The 22796-nt window shown below is 38.4% G+C and overlaps 1 protein-coding gene across 4 annotated transcripts in view; it reads left to right on the plus strand.

The window, feature by feature from the left end:
- Positions 1–15558, plus strand: part of LOC129577211 (uncharacterized) — a 134863-nt gene extending 119305 nt beyond the window's left edge. For 2 of the 4 annotated variants that reach the window (XM_055463853.1, XM_055463852.1), the window contains 8 exons: positions 5489–5537; positions 5641–6011; positions 6539–6691; positions 7241–7634; positions 7860–8152; positions 8273–8771; positions 8887–9616; positions 9725–15558. In XM_055463853.1, coding sequence (XP_055319828.1) covers positions 5969–6011; positions 6539–6691; positions 7241–7634; positions 7860–8152; positions 8273–8771; positions 8887–9616; positions 9725–10969 — 3357 coding nt within the window. In that variant the 5' untranslated portion in view covers positions 5489–5537; positions 5641–5968 and the 3' untranslated portion in view covers positions 10970–15558. The remainder of the gene's footprint in view (positions 1–5488; positions 5538–5640; positions 6012–6538; positions 6692–7240; positions 7635–7859; positions 8153–8272; positions 8772–8886; positions 9617–9724) is intronic. The other 2 variants (XM_055463855.1, XM_055463854.1) reach the window with 2 other exon arrangements.
- Positions 15559–22796: the final 7238 nt, after the last annotated feature.

A 22796-nucleotide genomic window follows, 5' to 3' on the forward strand; every position in this document is an offset into this window, starting at 1 on the left:
TGTTGCTGTAACAGATCTGTATTCCCATTTTTATGCTCAGCGACACAAATATTTAAGGAGCATGTAGAGAACATTGAAAGCGAACTTTTTGGTCATAAATGTTATGGTATTCGGAGCCGCGGTTATGATTGTCGCTTATTTTAGCAGTTAAAATTCCACGTTTATTCCATTTTTTCCACTGCCTAGAGACAAAGGCCCGAATACATATTTAAAATTCGTGCACATTGCCTTGCGCACATTTGTTTCGTTCATCTCTGGGATTAAAAGAAAATCCAATGACGATTTGTTAAACTGTTGGACAGAAATGAAATGATTATGAGTCTTGATCAGATAAAAAGTTACGAAGACTTTCCAATTTGTATAAATATGGAAATTCACCAGAAGAAAAAAAAATACAATTTCCCACACAAATCAAAACCGTTCTCTTTAAAGCTAGCTTGGAAAAGTTCAAATGATGCGATTCAAACCCGTTTATATTAGCTTGAATTTGTCGAGAATTCGTTGATCGTCGAAACATTTACAACAAGTACATGCTAAATGTGTATCGATGTGGCAGAGCATGAGGTACGGGTATGCAAATTCATATCCAGGTAATTTTTGGCTTACATTATCGAATATCATAACCAATTAAAAGTGGTTAGTGTCATTGTTATGGCTGTAACCATTGTTACAACATTGCCTCAATACGGAGCTGTGATTCGAGTGCACTAAGGGATGGTATGGTGTGTTTTTGCAAACATCACAATAATATCTGGGATTCCATTGAGAATTCGTATAAACGATATGGTGGTGTGTGTCTGTATTCTGGGGCGATGAAGCCAAAAATAATTTTCAAACAACAATTAAACTGTTGTTCCTGTACAAACATTTTAACGAAGCAATGAACAATAAGCAATAACTGCTCTCTTCCCTAATATTTGCCAATCAAACACCTAAGTGCGCGCACGGTGTGTGCATGTGTACGGCTGAAGTGCGGGGGCACAACAAAAGCAACAGTAAAAACAGCACCAGCAAAAGCGGCGACAACGCTACGAAGGCGACGGCAGTTTCGATGCTAGGAAATTGATGCTCTGGTAAACGATGTGTATGTGACCATCAATAAATTGACGGTTAGAGCACGTTGTATTTGCATACTCAGTTGTGTCACAATATGCTTGCAAACAGTGTGGTGGCTGGGCGTCCGTAAGCGCGCATTTCAATGCGAACAACATCGAAAACGATCATAAAAACTAAGTGTTCAACCACGAAAATTTTATACTTCGGATGGTATTTTAGCATATTCGTATGGTCTCACTCACTCTCTCCCTCCCTAACTCCTATGTCTTTGTCTATTCGTCGTACTCATTACGCTTCGAACTCTCTAAACATACCGTACATGCCAAATTCAAGTTCGAAATGTATTGTTAATAAATAATCATGGATACGTGTTTATGCCAACGCTATCACTATCGGCCATTGTATAGCAAACATCCAAAGCACATCGTATCGTATGCACTGTTATCAAAACCAATTCCATACAATTATCCTTTTGCAACTTTATTAATACATTCTAATGAAATCGTATTTTGATTCTCATTTGGCTGCTTCGGACACACACGAACTCCTTCGATATGATGATGATGATGATGATGATTGGTTTTCATATCTAGTAGCTCTGTTTTGGCTCCGTTGCCACTTCAGACTTTGCATTTCATGCCCTCACACATCATTAATTTTGTAACATGGGTTTTTGAGTCCTTCTTGGCAACGCACTAACATACACTCACAAAAGTGAGTAATACTCTTAATTATGAGACAGCACATATGCAAACGTCATCATGTTTCAAACGTGACGACACTATAGATCTGTATCAACTCTCAGCTGAACTATTAATCAATTCTCTCTCTCTCTCTCTCTCTCCTATCTTTGTTCCCATTAAACATTTATGCATGTGCGATTGTCGTTGAAACGCAAATTCAATTCACCCAAATTATTGCGGCAAATGGCTTCCATTTCATTCGCTTTCAAAACTATATACATCCAAGCATCGACATCTGAACGATTATAGTATTTCACATTCATCGCTTTTCATCTTTCGGTTTGATGTGAAGTTTTGTGAGGGAAAAATGAAACTATCTTTGATATTTAATATGATGGGTGGGAAACGGGGTTCTCTACCAATGAAGTATGAATTGAAGAGATTTTAGGCGCAAACCGTGTTCAATGCATTCATTTGACCTACTACGACAGTCATCAATTTACTCATTCCATTGTTTTCAATCTGTTTCGGAAATGATAATTTCAAACGAAAATGTTGGCCAAAATATGAAAACTTCAGTAATGTGTTTGTCGCTGCTGCCATCGCCGTCGCGTTTCTATTTATGTTCACATGTTTACATGATTTATGTGTTCTCATAATTTATAATATCACTATAACAGAAAATTTAATTACATATACACGACAATTCGTGTCAACGCACGACTTGGCCCCAAAATGTTCAAAAAGTTTGCCATCCATTTTCGAAGCGCACACACATACATATATTTATGAAAATAGTTCAAGAGATAGAATTATGAAATTTACCTCTCGACTTCTATTTACTCGACATTACCACCTCCCTCTCATCCTTCCTCGCTTTCTCCCCTATACACGTAAGCATACCAAATATATTCATATTAATTGCTTTTCCAAAAGAATTTCAATATTTTTAACATAAAAATTTGCTGTGGAAATGCAAACTTCAACATTTAAGTTTTCTTTATTCATTTTCAAGGAAATTTACTTCGTATTGGCCATAACTGTTCTTCAATGTACGAAGAAACAATTTTTAACTTCGCCTTTCATCTATTGATTAGGTCGAGCAAAGGCCAAAGTGGTGGCCCATTAAATTTTCGGTGCTTTTACTTGTTGAAAAAAGTCATTTCGTGTATTTGCCTGTGTATAGAGGCTGCAACTTGAGTGATGGCTTTGCCCAAATGCACAGCATTATTGCATTGATGTTATTAATTTTGAATAAGCGTCTCTCTCACATACACATAAAATCAGATCTATATACAGATGGTCTCGATGGTTGCATCGATTTTAGTGTGCTAATTGGATTGCACAATGGCTGTCCATTATTACCATTCTGTTTGTCCATAATATGTGCACATGAGACCTGTACAGTGTACACTGTACAGTGCATACTCTCATGTTCGAAGCGCCAATGCCAAATTCAAAACAACAAAGTAATGGACTTTCTTCGAATTTCGCAATTTCGGGGTGTGTCTGATAAGGAATTGGACGGCATGTCCAAATAATACAGAACCAAATGAACTTGAAGTGTCAATACAGAAGCAAAATAGCTAACTGATGTGGTTAAATCAACGACGCCAATTTCCTGTAACTTGTGACCGAACTTCAATATTTCGTTCGATCATCGCAGCCCGATTGATGTAAATTTTATTTGATGCGCGCACGCGTGCGCTCGCACCCCTCCGTGTTAATTAAATATATGCCGATTATGCAAATGATTTGTAAATGTTGTAGCAGTGCAATGGTCGTTGCATCCTCAGGCCAGCACCACACACACACACACACACACACATACGATGCATGTTTGAAATTAGAGAAGGTGAGAAAAGTGAGTGCGCGTGAAAGCGCGGGCGTTAGGTGCTTGCGCGAATTTGCGACCTCGAGAGCGGCTCCTGATGATTTGCACAAGGGATTTTGTATTGTTGCATAATACATCAGTGACAAAGTAAACGAGTATGAATCGATTTATGCACATTGGCCATTTCCATTTCATTTGATTAGAAAACATAATTGTTTCACAAATAAACAAACAATTGTTACGTGTTTTCACAATAAATTATGGAAGTTTTGTATGCTAATTTTTCGATGGTGACCACACCATTGTACCATGCGGACAATACTGAGGGAAAAAAAAGGCAAACAAGCAATCTGGTGGAAATTACTGAAAAACACCCACCAACAAACAACATTTGTCCATATTTATTCCGTGTGTTACATGTAGCCATTAGCCGAATGTCGTGTTTAGTGTTCATTTTCTGGAGAATTCATTTTAATCGCGAGCGCATTACCTTGTCAAACATAAACATTTTTTTTTTCGGTGACATTCGGTTGTTTTTTTTCTTATTCAAAATTAACAAAAACAACGATATTAATGCTAGGGGTTTCACGCAACTTAAAATTCATCTAAAATTTCAATATTTCTCTCTTTTCTCTCACATTCTCTGGGATTCACCAAAATTCGTATTATTTCGAAATATTTCAACATTCACCTTGAAAATTATGTTCTGGAAGTTGGTTTTGGTGGATCTTCAGGATGGATCAGACTGGGTTTGACAATGCCCTGGTCCATCCTGAGGATCCACTTCCAGAACCAGGAGCGGTTTTGAATAATCTCGAGGATCCACCAAAACCCACTTCCAGACTTTTTAGATTCAAAAAATTCGAGTTTATGAATAAAAAGAAGCAATATCTATAGTTTACACATAAAATGGTTTTATTTCCAGCTATTTAGTAAAATCTTCGGCCTTCGAGTTTGCGTGAAACCCCTAGTATTAATGTGGATGTTTTTTTTTTGGCAACGAGCAACAAGTCATAGCACGAATTTTAAAAATATTTCGACAAAATCAATGGGCAAAAATTGATGCAGAAATCATTCGCTAAATAATGTTGTGAAAAATATGTTCAAACGTTATTTTATGATTGCTGAATAGATTGGAATAATCTGTAATGGTAACGGAAAGTAGGCACCACACTATTTTTCAATACATGCGCGCGATATGTACGCTTTTGACTCTATGGCACACACACACACACACACACACACAGACACGCATCCGCCTGAAAACTACCCATTATTATCAATAGAAAATATGCAAAGCATTCACACGGCAAAGTAATGGGTATACTATTGCTAATGAAAAAAGCCAAAAGCTGCAAGGGATTTATCGATTTTTCAATTGATATCATTAACTGGATATGTTTGGGAAACTACAACTCACTACCTCTCCCTCTCTCTCTCTCTCTCTCACACACACACACTCTACCTCTGTTCAATTTGCAAAAAAGCACGCAGTAGTTCAGCTCTCGACGGTCAATTTATCAAATGGCACACGAATAATTTTTCGTTTCATGAATAATTTATGTAAATTTGGAGGCGAGGGTAAGGATGATGTAATCCAATGCAAATTCAATTTATCGTCACGTTCAATTTTCCTTTGGAAAAAGATGATTGACTGTAGTCTACAGTCTGTGGATGCTAATAAATTGTATTGCTACATTTAACAGGAAAAAATGACAATAAATGCGTTAAAACGGTTCAATTTATGCTCCTGTTCGCATCCAAAAATTTCCATACAACATTCATTTTTCGATTTAAAAGAAAAATCGAGTATTTTTAGGTTCAATTCGTTTAAACGAACTGAATTTTTTCGGTCGCCCTTTCTTTGTCATTTCATTAATCGATTTCTTTTTCCTATTTTTTTTTCCATTTATAGATTGAATCGACAACAGTTTATGCGCCGTAAAACTTGTTCCACCAAAGATGTAAGCGAACCACACCGTTTGTTTCACATGACATATGCCGAATATTCGACATTCAAATGGATAAGTTTTTTTTTGATAATTTTTTTTATGTTTTTCTCTCTAGCTCATGAAACAGAAAAAAGAATGAAATCATTGGCGAAAATCATCTTCTGATGAAATGTACTTTAAAAGATTCCAAGAACGCATTTAGTCAAGCTATTTTGTCGACACATCGATTTGTATCTGCAGAATTGAAAGGAATCGAATCATAAATAATTAATTGTTTCGATTGAATCGAGTTTTTGAACAAACAGAACGAACACAGGGAAATTCAAATATTTGATCCCTTGATTAGAACGTGAACGAACGGTTTTTGTATTTGAAAGGTTCAGCTTGTTCATCTTTCAAATTGTTTGCCGTAATTTATTGATAAGTGTGTGCAATTACACAGGATGAGTTCGACAAGCGTTCATTTCTCGCTAGCTTTAGTATTAGGTAAATAAAATTATTTGCAATTTTCTATTTTCTATATACATATAATATGAATTTTCTGTCGACCGTTGATTGGGCCAGCCAGGCAACCGAACGATGAATCGAATGAATGCAATGTTGGAAAATCGCTCGCTCCCTTTCGAAATCACAATTGTTTTCGCTTCGTGTATGTGTGTGTGCGCTCCATTTGCTTTGCGCTGATTTGTTGTTTGATGTTGGCTCGCATAATCAACGAGGCAAAATCAAACGGCAAATAAATAAGGAGCAAAATGAAAGCAAAAAGCAATTAATCCAATTTTATCTAGTCGACGAAATCTGCATTGCAAAATATGCTTACAATATTCCTTACACACAGAGTGGAGCAAAGCGAGGGGGGGCACAAAAACTAAATTGCATTCAGTCAATCTGATTTCCGTCGGTGCACAGTGCACACTCACTCATTCTGTGTTCTTATTTATTCATCTCTTTCTTTCTCTTACACCTGATATTGACGTGCTGACGACGACGACGACGACGGCCCATTCACACAGCACTAGGAAGTGCGTGTTGTTGTACAGCAGCCGAGCACGTAACACAAACGCCATCCAATTTAGTCACGCAAACTGTTTACGGATTTTTAGATTTTACAACGACCATTGGTAATACGGTAATGGTATTTTCGCCGCAAAGTGCTCCGCCACCAGGTGAGTTTTGTCGATTTGTGTGTGTACTGTATTATACCCAAGTATACCGAATGCGCTCTTCTCTGTCTCTCGATGGGAGAAAGGTTTCGAATGAAAAAAACGAAACCGAAAAAACCCCAACTCCTTGTAAAACCACTCTATTTGGCTCTATTAAAATAAGCAGTTTCAACAAAGTAATTTCGGGGAAAAAACGAGCAATAGGATCTTTTTTTCCATGGCGCAATGCAAACAAGAGCAACATTAACAGCAGCAGCAGCAGCGGTCGCAGTAGCAGGAGGAGAAGAGCCGACCGAGTCATTGTGCATCGGCGTACACACTATGTGTATTCATTTCGTGCTCAAATTAAATTGTTCGCCGTGCTAATGAAAAAGGAAATTGAATTGCTTGCTAACTTTAAGATAATTATTTCTTTTTTCCTTGATTTCATGCCGGCATTTTTTTTCTTCGGTCGGTTGCTTCTTCTCTATTCTTCTGGTCGTTCAATCAATCAACTTGAAAAGATTTTAAATCATTTTTTATTTCCCCATCTTTTTCTCCGTCAAAAAACAGTACCACCAAAAGCGATGTCGATTACAGAGGTGCCACCATCATCAACGCCGGTGATTGAGACAAAGCCCGTAACTGAAACGACCGACGAATCCAAGGAGGAAATTAAGCCTACAAAACCAGTAGCCAAGTCGACGAAGCAATTGTCAAGTGTTGTTCGTGTTGTAGCAGCTAATTTGGCCGCACCATCGCAAAATGCACCATCGAAGCCGCCATCGTCAAAGGTACAAATTGTGTCCAGTCATGTTGAAGTGATTGATGAAAGCAAAAAATCACCCGCCAAATCATCGGTTGTACATGTGGAAGCGATCGACGGCAGCGGCGCCAATTCACCCGCATATTCAGCCATTTTGCCGAGTCGCGTGGAAGTCGTCGGCGGTGTTTCGCCATCCGAATCGTGCGTTGATAATTCAATATATTTTTCACTTTTGTTTCATCATTTTTTCCTCTTCTTTGTTGCGTTACTCTTTGAACGAAACGCAACGCATTTTCATTCATTCACCACTCGCACTCATTACCATTATTAGTATCTAGGCAGGAAAATAATAGTAAAATTGCACTGTCTGTTCTTTGTGCGTTTGTAAATTAAATCAAAATGAATTTATTCACTTTTTCACGGCAGAGTCGTTGAGATTCACACCAGCGAAGATTTGGATCAGCTAACTCCAGTCGAGAATAACATTAACGATCCGGAATATGAATTTTTGTCACGTGAACCGAGCGAACTTACTGAAGAAACGTATCGTCTGCCAGCCAATAACAAAATCCCAAATTCCAAATACAATCTGAAATCACGTACCGTTCAAGAGCATAATAAAAAAGTGCATCCATCGCAAGTAGCAACACCACGTAGCGATGACATTCATCCAACCGGCTTGGTTACGAAATTGGGTGGCACGGTTGTCAACAAAGACGGTAAGATCTATAGCAAATAATCGGAAATAATCATATAAAATATGCATGGCATTGCGAGTGTATGCGTGTGTGTTCGAAAAAGGATTAATATTTGTTCATTTGTTCGTATGTGTGTCTCAGGTGTAACAACTGTACACGAAACAAGTGTTCTTGGCACTTACATTTCCGGTAAATATGCACAAGTTTTGCAAAGTACCTCGCACATTTACAATGGCAATGGCAATGGAAATAAGCCGAAAATTGCACCAACCCATTCGTTACGTGTTTTGAAAACGGCAGCACCGCACATTCCAAAGAAGACGCATGTCGTCGAATCAACGTCGGCTGCTAAGCCACAACAACAGCAAACATCTTCGGCATCGGTTGAAAACGAAGAGGTTGACGAAATCTATGGAAATTCGGCTAAACAAAATCTCGTACGTAACTCAAGGCGTCCGGCCGTTTCGTCAAACACCTTTAAAAATCGGTTCCGCAGCAATCGGCCATCGTCATCTGCTCAAAAAGAGGACACCGAATACACCGATGGATCATCATCAGCTTCGGTTGAAGTTACAACACCAGCCGCTGTCACTCCATCATCTTACAAGAAAAATCGTAACACAAACAAATCCCCAAAAAGGTATGAACGCTTCGGAATACGTGTAATAAATTCAACACGATTTCCCATGAGAATTTCTCCACAGCCCAGAAAATTTAATCTCTCTCCTTCTCCCTCTCTTTTCGTTCTCTCACAGTGGCCGCTTTAATCGACCCGCATCAGGAAGTGTTGAAGTAACCACAGTGTCGGCTGTATTTAGTGAACCATCAACGTCGACTGCCTATGTAAATCGTCGGAACAAAGCTAACCGCTTCAAGCCACAAAATGCACCGCTGAAAGAATCAAGCGTGCAACAACGACAACAACAGCAGCAGCAGCAGCAGCAGCAGCAGCAACAGCAACAAGACTCAAACAATGACGGTGGCTATACACGACGCTTCAAACCGAAAATTCAACCCAGTGCCGTTGAACAGCAACAAGACCGAGAAACAACATCCAGTTTTTACAAGTTCAAATTAAACCGACAACCAGGTCGTTGGCAATATAAAACTTCACCAAAACCGCGAGTCACAATCAGAAAGCAAAGCTCAGACGATTTGCAACCGCATGTCGAGGCTGTGACTCCAGCACATGAATCGCCTGTATATCACGCCGATGAAGAGCAAAATGGCGAAAGCCAAGTGCCGGACGATGCACAAGATCGAGTCGCGGTAGCCAATTCACATTCCGTCACCGACACCGACACCGATCTCGATTCATCCGGATCGGTGAACGGCGACGTTCTTGACGATACCGAAACACTGGACAATTCGATTGTGAGCAAAAAATTGCCCGTTGAAACGTTAAAAGTGGAAATCTCAACACCAGCCGATTTCAAAGATATTTACTACGAAATTGCCACCATAAAATCACCATACACTTATCAGGTGAGCTTAGAAAAAGTGAATTGTCTAATTCTTTGCGAAATATTGTTTTGTTTAATTAATTTTTTTTTACTTAAATGAATATGAACAAAAAACCATTATTTTTTCCAGGTTGGATCTGTTCGAAACACTCGATATGTGACCGTAACATCGACATTCGAGAAAACACTAGACCCTGAACCGACCGTCACCTCATCAATTACGGGGCCGTTAACTGAAAATATTCTCGCTACAACCGCACACTATGATCGTGACAATAATTTACTGGACTCAAGCATTGCCACATTGCCGCCGCTCATTTTGGCATCTGACATTGAAACGCCACCACTTGAAACTCTTACCGAAACATTCAGCACAACACAAACGATGCTCAAAACACATATATTGCCGGTGTTGCATCAAGGCGGTGGCAATGCAACCAGCTACACACTCACCCAAACATATTTGGTAACACGTATCGTCACAGCCACAAAAACTCTTCCACCAATTGACGCATATCATTTCAATCCAACGAAAGCACTAAAGGAATTCAACAGTAAATTGGATGAAGCCGGTTCGGAGTTGAATTTGGAATTGGATTTCGGCGATGATAATGAGCATGATGAAGAGGATGCGGTACGACATGAGCTACCCGACGATTTGGATTTGGCCAATATTGGTTCATCGTTTGATTTATCCGAAGTAGATAAATCAAACATTCCAGAAGGTCATTTGCGTCCAAAGAAGAAAATTTCAAATAAACCACCAACCGAACAATCAGTCACTCCGTCGCTGCTTGAAAAGCAACAACAACAACAACAACAGCCGACATCAGTATCGTCGGATCCGTTGATGCAAAATTTGAGTCCTGAGCAATTGGCATTGCTACGTTTTTTGAATCCGGCTGCAGCGGCTCAATTCCCCAGCGTAATAACCACATCAAAGCCGGTCATTAAACTTGAAACCGTGTACGAATCGCACACAATACCCGTGTTCAACGGTTTATCGACTACATTTAGTACAATATCCCGACCTGTTGCCACCGTTAGCAAAACCGAATACGAGATTGGTACATCAGTATTGCCTCAATTGCCAATACCACCGCCACCAATCAATCCACTATTTCAGCAACCGCAACAATTCCAAATTACAACAGCTCCAATCGTAACGCAAACGATGGTCACCGAAACAAAAAGTAAAATCTTGAAATTAACATTCGGCGCGAAAACAGCGTACACAACACTTTTTTCGACGAACGTTGTTCCAACCATTTTAACCACATATGTAACACAATCCTTACCGATCGTTCAACCAACGGCCGCCGCATTTCCCGGCTACTTCCCAGCTCCGTACGCACAATTTCCCTTTGTCGGTTAATCATATTCAATTACTGTAGTCAGTTTCGAGAGAAAGAGGAGTGAACGAGTGAGGAGGAGAGCGAGAGAAAGAGAGAGACGGTGCAGAGTTAGTAGTATAGGCTAAGCATATTTGCAATCAAATCCTGTCACTAAATTATGTTCACACAAATTAGAAGTGCAACAGCAGAATCATCACAATACCGGCTTAACTGCATACAACATACACACAATCACCAAATTCAACCCGTATACAATGTTGCCGACGACTGTCTCCAACACACATCACTATCTGATGTAACTACAACTCATATTTCATGTCAAATTGCACATACCAAACACATGGCAATTTACAATATCAAATAATTTTGAAGAAAAAAAAAGAATCGAAATGATTGACATGTAATGTTTGCTGTCCATGAAACTAGATTATAAGAGAATAACAACTCCAACTCACACCCTCGAATATTGTAATTCATTATGTCATTTTGACTTTGAAAAACCAAACGACGCAATCTCAAACTGGTTAAAAACGTTAAACAGGAAAATAATTAGGAATCTCAAACAATTGCCGAATTATTCACTGCAACAACCACAACAAGAAAAAAGGAAGTCAGATGCCAAAAACCTGCTTCTGTTTACCCATTTTTTCATCTTCTGCATCACGACTTTCCATTGTCCTGTTCCCCGTTCACATTAAACTGGAAAATTACGAATGCAAACTTTTTGTTTTACGTGCGAGTTTCGTGCACCGAAATTTCAATTCCTATTTGAATAGTAATTTGTCACTGAATAAATTTATCATTCCACCGTAAGCTCTATTGTAACGCTGGGCTTAGAAAGAGAAAGAGAGAAAACGGAAAAGTGAAAAAGTTCGAGGGAAAAGAGAAAGAGAGAGATTGCGCGCGAGCAAGGTAATGGAAAAGCAAAAGAGTCGTGTGGTGGTTTGCGAATCCATTTTTATTTCCCTTTTTCATTTCATTTCGCAAAATTTCCTTTAGATATATTTTAAGTGTAAATAAAATAGATATATGGGGTGCTTTTTGGTGCTATATTTTCGAATCTGTACTTATTTTTTTGTTCTGTTCTCCCTATAACTTTTCCCTATTTTTCGATGAGTACATGCAGTTTATTTGTTAGTCGTACACAATATTATGTGGAAGTAATAGCGCGCGGCGTAAAGAGGAAATTTAGCGAAAAGCATTGAAAACGATTTAGCATTAATATTGTGACAGTGAAATGCACATAAACGTACGAGAAACAAAAAAAAACGAATCAAATAATCTGAAAAGTTTTTTTTTCGCCAGCCCAAAAAATGTTGTATGTTTACTTCTCGTTTCGTTTTGGATCGTCCTTTCGCATTCACCGTTATACACAAGGCATAAGCATACGCTCGATTGTCTTAGTATTTTTGTTGCGTGTGTGCGATGAATGAAAAGAGATGTTTTGCGTTCCATTCAAGCATTGCGCTACATTGTCTCTCTGCATTGCTATACACATACTCGTAGTCACTCCATTTGTTTATTCGGCAAAAAAAATTCGTTCAGTTTTGCGCTCTCGCTCTCTCTCTATCTCTCTCTCATCGCACATCAAATTATAGCATCGGATTTTCTACATGTTGCTGATGGTTGTCTTTCTCTCATTCTTTCTGCTCGTCAGCTTATGTGTGAGTGTGTGTGTGTGTGTCGTTCATATTCTCACTCTCGTCAAATATGTGTTGTTTTTCTTCTCATCTCTAGCGTGTCGCACTATTCCATCGCAATATTTTCCACTCGTATTGACAACACAAAGTGAAATTCAATGAGCTGAAAACAATTAAGCATCCGCACATTCTTGTACACGAATCGCGTAGACAACATCAACCAACCGAATGAGACGAAAAGAAAAGGCAATGTGCTCTGCGCGTACAAACATAACGAAATGAATTTTGATTTAATATTATCGTTCTTATTATGTTAAACGATTGAGTTCACAGTCAGTCTTTCACACTTCATATAAGGCATAAATCCATATATTGTTATGAAAATACATTGCCGGTCGGGTATGCATCGAGGCCAAAAAAAACAGCTCATTGTTTACTCATGTCATATCGTATTTTTTTTTCCTTCATTTTTTCCACGCCTTAACTTTCACGAAAGTGTTGACATGCAGCCCATTTAACCTGAAGACCTTTAACGTTGAAACTTTACATTTTTGTAATTGCTATAGCCCAAACGATCGACGAAGAGTGAGCGAGATAGAGAAAAAAAATCAATTAAATAATGCATGTATTAAAAGTTAACATTTCTCGATCATTTCCACTTGCTGAACTGGCAAAATCGATTTCCATCGAAATTGTGCGCGCCATCAATGTTGCCGTGAATACGTGCTGTGAAAAGTGTATTCACACACACACACACACACATACACACATCCCTGTCCGCCTGCACCCATTTACAAATAACTCCCCGTTTCGTCGTCTACATCGCTACTCGGCACTCATTCATAGCAAACAAACGCCATTATTTTTATGATGCGCTCCTGAGGCGAAAGAAAACACAGTAACATCGACAAAGCATTTTGCAATGATGGAAAATAGCGGCTGGATTTATACAGCAAATACACGCTGAACGTGCAATCACTAGAGAGAGAGAGAGAGAGAGAGAGCGAGAGAAAGAGCGCATGCAAGAGAGCGAAAGAGTAAGAAAGACGTTATGAAACAGCAATTTAAAAGTGACAAAAACAGCAGTAACAATTTCCAGCGCGAAAAAAACACCGCCGAATAAACAAACGAGAGTGTGTGTGTGTGACGAGAGAAAGAGTGAGAAGAGAAAAAAACCCAAACGAATCTAATCGTTTAAATGTCTTCCACTAACTTTTTCTCTGTCAGCAATGCCACTTTGTGCAGGCGATCGTCATGCTCGTGCAACACACAATAATTTTGCTCTAGGTTCTTTCCTTTTTATTTCTTCTATTCCGTAGCATAATCAACAAAATTATCCATTTGATCAAATCGAATAATTACTATGATATCCTTTATTTTTATTTAAGAATTAATGATTGTAGAGATGTTAAGTGCATACGTATTTTAGTTTTAAATTATTATTTCTGTTTTTTTTTTCTTTACTTGATTTGTTCGCCGTTTGCTTCTAATGCCATCGATGATGATTTGGTAGAAAGCGAAGCAGCCGCATTTATTTCCAGCCAATGCTCAAATCAATTTGGATTAAGCAACAATGCACATACAATACAAGGAATGTTGGTAGCATAATGTGCCAACCAGCTAATGTGCTGTGTGTATATGTTGAAATTTGCGTGCGAGACAATGGAAGAAAGAGTGCGAGTGGGAATGAGAATGAGAAAGAACGTAACGCTCGAATTGAACGGAAGCAGAAATTTGTTGATAGAAAATTGAACCATCACAGTGGAAAATACGTGATGAATTTTTGTTAGAGCCTGCCTGCTTGACGCCGTGTTGTTGCCACACACACAGAGAGAGAGAGAGAGAGAGAGAGAGAGAGATACACTCCGTCTAATCGACAAATGGCTTCTAACTTACACACTAACGGCTGGCACTTGCACTTCACTTCCTTCCTTTTCTCTTTTTTCTTCGTTGCTTCTTTCTCTCATTTCCCACATTCAATCTTCAGCACTTCTCAACCCGCGTGCAGCACCGCAAAAAATTCACATCGCAGCGAATAGGCAGAATGCCTACTTTTAGCCTAATAATAAAAATAGACGGTGTGTTGCGTAGAGACACAATAGAATAACTAAATAGCCTTTTAGTTCAACTACATATGTAAGCTAACAACGCGTATGGAGAATTGAATAGACGCGAAAAGAAATTCACGTAAAATTATTCCATTGACGCCGGTGTCATTAATCATTTTTATTATTCCAATTCGAGAGTGAGAGTGTGTGTGTGTGTGTGTGTGGGTATTGGAGCATTTTTTGTTTTATTTTACATGAACGCATATTTTCGCTGTGAAATTTTCGTTTCGTTTATTATTGGGGCGCGTCGGTTGTTCGGTTTATTGCAGAATATTCGGCTCTCGTTGTAATGAATGACGCGCGATAAGGAGTAGATTGTGAGGGAAAGGGAGAGTGGAAAGGGCAAAAACAGCTTCGAAGCTATAAACTATATGTTTGAAAATGATGACCGAATGGCTCAGCCAAAATCCCATAAGAAGAGAATGGGAGAATAAACATAAAATCAACTGTGTGTCTGTTCTTTTCCTTCTTTCTCTCTCTGTGTGCACTTTTTTTTATTAAAAGTTATTCGAATTGTAAAATTTTCTTAAAATCCCATAATGCCAAACACATTTTACACTCTTTCCGACCTGTCAAGTACACACAAATTTATGGCCTGATTCGTCTAAATTCACCGAAAATCGAATTTTTGGCTGTGCCAAGCCGAACTACAGACACACATACATACATATACACGAATTATACACCCCAAATACGAGCAAGCAGTAGAGAAATAAAGAAAGCAAGAAAAAATATACATCTTTACTTGACGTATTTTCCAACGGAAATGAAGCTCTAAATTAAGTTTTGTACATTTTAGATAATAACTTAACTAAATTGTGTCCTTTTTTTACGAATAATAAATAAAATTTAAGCATAAAACCAAGTTTCATGTTTCATTTTTATTGGCAACATAACCGAAAACAGCCATAAATGGATCGCAAAACAGTAATTTGGTTTTATGAAGCGAACGAACGAACAAACGAACGGAGGAGGCGTTCGCGCTCGCTTTCGCAGACACTCCACAACAATGTGTATAGGTAGGTGTTTCTTTGTTTTTGAACCGCGACACAAGCCATCAAATATCTACGCATCTAGGCGTAAGAACGCATGAAATCAAATCGGTGAAAACAATAGCGCCAGCAATGGAATCCAACAACCGAATTTCATTTGACTCGAAAACGAGAGCTCAATAGGTGACTGAGTGAATGAGCGTGCGAAATGATAGAATGCGATTCGGTATATGATATCAAGAATTTTCATTGGGTTTGTATTCGACAATGCGATGTCATAAAGATTACAATGTTACCGATTCAGTAGCCATTTCAGTTACAAAAAAGTCATACGGTTCTATCTGGTTTCATTAGCAAAGTATATTTCAAGTTCATTCAACAAATCATCGGAGAAGAATCTAATGGGAAAATTAGATGAAAATCTAATGGGAAAATGTCAGCTCAATTAGCAATTGAATGGGAAAAGTTTCGGCCTGAACAAAAATCAAATCTATTCCACGAAACAGCATGAACAATTTCCACTGTCGAAACTTTGTCTATCAGCACATCAATTCAATCGAACTTGTTGCAATAATACAACAGAAAGATGTAAGTTACCAGCAAAAAGGCTTTTTTGCTTTTTGAAAAATCGAGCGAAATGTTACTCGTCTCGTTATTTCAACCATACTTATGTGCTACAATTCGATTGCATCGCAATTTTTCTTGCCATTATACATCTACCGTTTGCTATTGTATACATTTTACGATACATCCGGTTGATGTGTCAACTTGCATAAGCGCCGGCCAAATATTTTCTGTTTGTTCCATGAGTTCGTGTTAAATTGTCCGTTTGTACTTATTTGAGTGTTACTTGTTATACGCGACAATTACAATTCACACGGAAAAAGTGCACACAGTCTCAAGAGCTGTAACAGCAATTTTTTTCTCCCCTACGTTTGTGCAATTGTTAAAAGGCTAACATTATTCCATACCATTTCATCTTGAGTTTGAGAGTTTGAATTGAAATTGTTTCGTCCACTGAGTGTGATTCTGCTGATGATGGTGAAAAAAATATTTGCTTGAAGAAGAGTAGAGAAAACGAGGCAAAATTAAACTCAATCGAGATCGATCCGGTTCCAGTGTCGTACATCGAACAGGTAAGGACAAATCGAACGAATACAGTTTCAAAATGAAATAACAAGAGATAATTAAAGGTGAACACCAAATTGAACACAATTTTCTTCGTACACAGATAACGTAAAAGAGCTGCTACTCATTTTGGCCCCGGTTGGATGTGTCGTAAATTTTTCGAATGAATTGGTCGACACAATCATAAAATGATATTCTGTATATATGTTGTATAGGAGTGTACAGTTTTTAAGGTGAACTTTTTGCATATAAATGGCAATTATGTTATAATTTTACGTGACCGGTCGCTGGCTTGTATCTTTGATTTTCATAAATTTCATCCGTGGCGAGATACATTCCGAAGGAGCCGGGGAAGTTCGTCGTTCAATTTTGCCCATTGGATTTATTATGTTATAAAAGTTTTATGCACACATAACAAAACAAATGGCTCAGACCCCATCGAATATTATCTATCTATATAGAATATTATGTTCGGTATTGCTGAATGTTGCACCTTTAACGTTCGCTTCGAATGTGTGTGCGATGAGATGCCATCGTCTCACAAGAAAGAGACAGAGAATTTAATTATACAAGTTTTTTTTGCTTATTTTTCCATTCGAATTTTGCTGGGTGCGTGCGTGAATCTTCACCAACAGCGTGGAAAATATTGTATCTATGTGTGTGTGTGTGTGTTGGAACAGATCATATATGAAATGGTTGTGTTTGTGCTCAATTTACCGAACACTTCGTTGATATGCGAAAAGTTATGGGTGAGTTTGTTCATGAACATTTTGGCAACAGCATCAATTCATTGGCAAAAGCGCCCGAATTGCCAGAATATTCGCAATTTGAGACTTATTTCGTTGTCGAAAGGCGATGCGAATTCTAACGAGATTGTTCATGTGCCGTGCCCAAAACCACACATTCAATCTAAATTAAGTCTCATCAAATCACGATCCATTCGACGGTACACAAGAGCTCACGGAATGTGGAACCGCTCAATCGTTTGCAATTGTTCATGATGATGGAAGCTTAACTGTTTCTTCTACCTTGGTATTATCAGGCAACCATGTCCGTTTTTGTTCATCGTCTTCATCGCACTTTATCTCTAACTACCGAATATTAACTGAAAAACTTTTTAATATTTCATCGAAAACTAATTGCTTGGTGCACACTGCACAGTGCACATAGATGTTTTTGGCACATACACGCTCACTCTGCCACTCTCTTTTTCCCAGGTCCTCGTACGTTACACTGTGCTCACATTTAATGGAAGTCCGATCCATGCCAATCCATGCCAATCTATTGACGTTATGGTGCAGTTTCAGTTTTACTTGTTGTAGATAGAGAGATGGTTGTTGTTAGTTTGTTATATCAACATGCAATATGGATGTGTGTGTGTTCACGTACGCATGCTGCAATTACGTTTAGTGGTTGAGTTTTCATCCGTATCCATTGGATGTTTGTTGATCCACTGTACTCTGCCAGCACACATATATACCACCAATAATTGCATGGATATGGATTTAACGTTGATGATGGTTTCAAAATTTCAACCGCATAAATGTGGTTACTCTACTGGCTGCCAATTAAGATGACAAAAAAAAAGAGAGAAGCGAAACCGAAACCATTCTCAAACATTCACGCATCTCCCTGAATACGCTTCGAGCGACGAACTTTTTCCATTTTGACAACTTCTTGAAATGGGTGCAGTCACAACATTTTCTCTCTATCGTTGTCATGATCCCGGAGGATTTTGCAAGTCCAACTAAATGCAACTTTCACTTCACTCAGCTAAATACTGTGTACAATGCAAAAATCAATTGCCTTGCAGAGAAGGTACTAAGAAACCATCACATAAGATACGACATTTCACCTCCTCTCTCTCTCTCTCTGAAAAAAGAAGCTTTGCCACTTCACTCTGTGAATACCTAGGTGAATACAATGCATGAAAGAGACATTTTTTCTTCGAAGTTCGAAACAAAGCTTGAATCATCTTTGCCACCACATCAACAATCGCACACAGCAATGGCATGCAAATAACTTTGGTATCTTGTTTAATTCAAAAACATTTTGGTTGATTTATGAGGGGGCATTTTTTGTGTTAGACCATTTTCGATACTGCTCCCTTAACACGCATTTTTTTCTCTCGTGGTGTTGCCATCCATTTGTTATTTATTTTGAATGCGATACGTACTGAGCGCGGTTACACTCATTGCGATGTTGTTCGTCCAACTACAGCGCGGCCAAGAAGCCGCAAAGTGAAAAGGACGAAATAAGGAAATTATAATTACACTCGACGAATTTCGGAGTTCATTCTATCGACTCGCCATTGTTTGTCGCAATTGTGTATGGTGTCGGATGTATTGTGGAAATTAGGACATAGACTTTGTTAAAATAATAAGTATTTCAGTTTCGCTATACGAATTTCCCAACAAAATGCCATGACAATTGAGAATGTGCAAACATTCGATCATTTCATATGGTTCTTAACTGAATTTAAATTCGTCTAGTGAGAGTTATTGAAGTGTTGCTACGTGAAAGAAAATTGATGAAAATTTTGGCTTGATTAAAATTCTGGGGAGTCAACGCAATGGACACACTTTCCTCTTCGTTTATTGCTAAAAAGTGAATACACGCGTCCAACTGTGTTTGGCTAGGCCACCGAGGTCGACACACATTAACATAGTCGACGAAAGAATACGTGGATGATTCTGAGAGAAAGAGAAAAAAAACCCGCTGGAATAATGTAAAAATACCATAGAAATTTTCTTTATCAAATTGTAATTAATTCCGACGAATTTTTAAGCGAACAAGGAACGGCCACAAAGAAAGAGTCTCACAAGAGAAATGCAAATGTATTTCTATTGTAAATTCATAAATGTAGATGTTAACAGTGCTATGTGTATTACCATTAGCTTGGGCAGAAAATGAAAATAAGCACATAAAAAGAAGCACCACTGGATGAGAGACAGAGAGAGAGAGAGAGAGAGAGAGAGAGAGAGAGAGAGCACGAACAAAAAATTGCTTCCATTACGTTTTATTAATTTAAATATAATTTTTTTCCTTGGTTCTCATGTTTGCTTTTGAATTTACGTACAATTTTCTTTCTAGTTTTGTTGATTCCCCCTTTTTGTGCTCCACTCTCTCTCTCTCTCTCTCTCTCTTTCTCTCAGTCTCTTTCTCTGTCTCCGATGTTGTGTAAATTTCCGTATCGAAGAGCTGTGTCCGCCTGCGTTCACTTTGAAACTAGCTCAGCCATCTCTTACACGATTTCGGGGCTGCGGTGATGAAGGCTCTAGGGCAGTTTGTGGCAGTGACTACGACTGCTGCTGTCCAAGCTCGTGTATGTGTGAATTCACCCAAAAGCTTAGCACTTTTTTGTTGGCTTCTGCATTTTATTCGCTTCTTTTGTGCCTGATGTTTTATGCATTGTAAAACACAGTATTCTCGCTCATTCCGTAACTTCACTCGCTTGCGCGCTCTCTCTCTCTCTCTCTCTCTCTCTCTCTTACACCTCGAAAATAATGTGAACAACGATGACGACGACGACGACGACAGCAGCAACGGTGACGGCGAAGAAGATGGTAGTTTTGGTTCAAGCCAACAACATCGACTATTCACGTAATTTTAATAATAATTTGCAAATGTTTGGGATCACAAACACTGTTCCGTTCACTGTCCGAACGAGCAAACCGAACGGAAAGACACAGGCGTCGTTTCACTTTTCAGCCAAATCGCTTACGTCGACTCCATCATGTACACGCATACACTTTGCATTTGACTGTTCCGAAACATTCATAACCGGGCAATCGATAAATTTTTAGCACATATTTGCTTTGGCTTAGAACGATTTCCGTTTTACATATCATCGTCTGGACGAAAATAATCGCTTCGGTATGTGGCTGCTGTGTTTCTACTACCGTTATGGGATACTTGAACCCAGCTCGCTGATGCCCATACAATAGACTGATTCAATACATTTTGTGTGTAAAAGCCTACAACAACACAAGCTCACTCGTAAATATTGACGGGAAGTTCGAAGCATTTAAAATGTTCATTGTTACTAAGAATTTCCCGAACGCAGCATGAAAAATCAATATTGGTCGACGGGGGATATCCGGCAAACTCTAAATAAATGCAACTCGATTTCAGCAACGAAGCAAAATCCATTTAAACTTTTTTTTTTCACTCACTCTCCCTCTCACACACTAATATCAACTATTAAAAGCAGGCGTTTAAACGTATTTAAAGGGAAAAGATCGATTGTCAGGTCATCGCATGGAAAATTCAAATTCAAAGCCATAAATATATTTTTGCTGGGTTTTCAAACCGAAATTCGACTCTGTTCGACTGATTGATTTCGAAATGCATTTCAATAAAAAGAACCGCGCAAACACATACACTAACAATGTGAACGAGAAATCCAGCAAATTACGAGGAGAAATGGTTTCGATTTCATTTCATGATTTATTCACCTTATAATTAGAACCGGAGAGGGTTATCGAGTTCATCTAACTGCAGTTATTGTGTTGTAATGAAATTGAACCTCGTATTTATTATATTTGAGTGTATGTGTGTACAGTGTACATTCATAAATTCAATATATATGCAAATCGTTGAATCGAACAAAAAACAAACTCTGGTTGAGAAAGAGCGAGCGAGCGAGCGAAAAAAGCAAAACAAAACATGAACATGATTTATACGATGTAGTTATGTAGTAAATGTATAAATTTTTGTAGTCCAATAGTTTTCGGGAGTTTAGATGGAGTCTTTACAGGTAGTCGGTTGTGTAACATTTAAAGCGTTTCGACCCTCATAGATCATTTATTTTGTTTGGATATTTTGTGCACTCTCGCCGGGAGGGAGCGAAAGAGAGAGAGCGAGAGAGTAAAAGAGAAAAAAAGAGGCGAAGAGAAAAACAACGGATTGTGGAAAAGCTCCGTAAAATTAATTGCATTGCACATAACACCATATTTCCTTGACCACAATAAAAAATGGGGATTTTTTTATGATTTTTTATGAGTTTAAGTAAGAGCGATAGTAAACAGAATCTTATATATGGGACGATTGAGCAGAGGGAGGAGGTATGGTTTGGTGAAAATTGGGTACGCAAATCGTCATTTGTTTCTGATAAAACAGCAAACACGAATTAGAATTGGCAATTTATTATATTATTTGTGTGTGAATGGATGCAATTTTATTGGGTCCGGTTGAAAGTTGTGGCTAAAAAGATAGAGAGAGAGAGAGAGAGAGAGAGAGAGAGAGAGAGAGAGAGAGAGCTGAATGGGGATCCCGAATGTACGTGTCATCGATAAGACATGAAAATGTGTGCGCGTGAGCGCGCTCTCTTAACCGTCTATGTGTGTGTGTATTGTTTGGTCTCATCGGAGATTTTCTTGTGGAATCGCAATCCATCGAATGATTTACGAATGGCAAAACGTGTCCTTTTTCTTTCCGACATTAAATTATGAAACAGCAAACACTGATAAAAGCATTCCCGCACCCACCCTGAAAATAATAACGACAACGCAAAATGGTAGAGTGACATGAGTGAGGGTGATAGAGAGAGAGAGAGAGAGAGAGAGAGGGAGAGAGAAGGAGAGGGAGAGAGAGAGAGAGAGAGAGAGAGCGAATAAGCAGAAAGAGAGAAAAAACATTGAAATATTTTAAAATAAAATTGCTAACCCTTAAATCCGATTTGATTTGGGTCTTTTTCACCATGGATTCCATAATTGTCAAAGATCCTGATGATGTAACATACATAGCAAAAGAAAGCCATAGCACCACGAGTACACGACAGAAGAAAAAAAAACCGGAGAAAGAGAACTAGAGTGACATATATATTATATGAATGTCCGAGAATGAAAACGCAACTTCTATGCACAACACATATAAGTGAAACAAAAATAAAAAATTTATTGAAATGAAACAACAAAGTCGAATTTTTTCAAAGTGTAACAACAAAAAAGATTTTTTTAAAGTGTAACATCGGTATGT

The sequence above is a fragment of the Sitodiplosis mosellana genome, unplaced genomic scaffold (assembly GCF_009176505.1).
Source record: "Sitodiplosis mosellana isolate CC-2019 unplaced genomic scaffold, AAFC_SMos_1.0 Smas_scaffold_6197, whole genome shotgun sequence".
NCBI classification, from domain to species: Eukaryota; Metazoa; Arthropoda; class Insecta; order Diptera; family Cecidomyiidae; genus Sitodiplosis; species Sitodiplosis mosellana.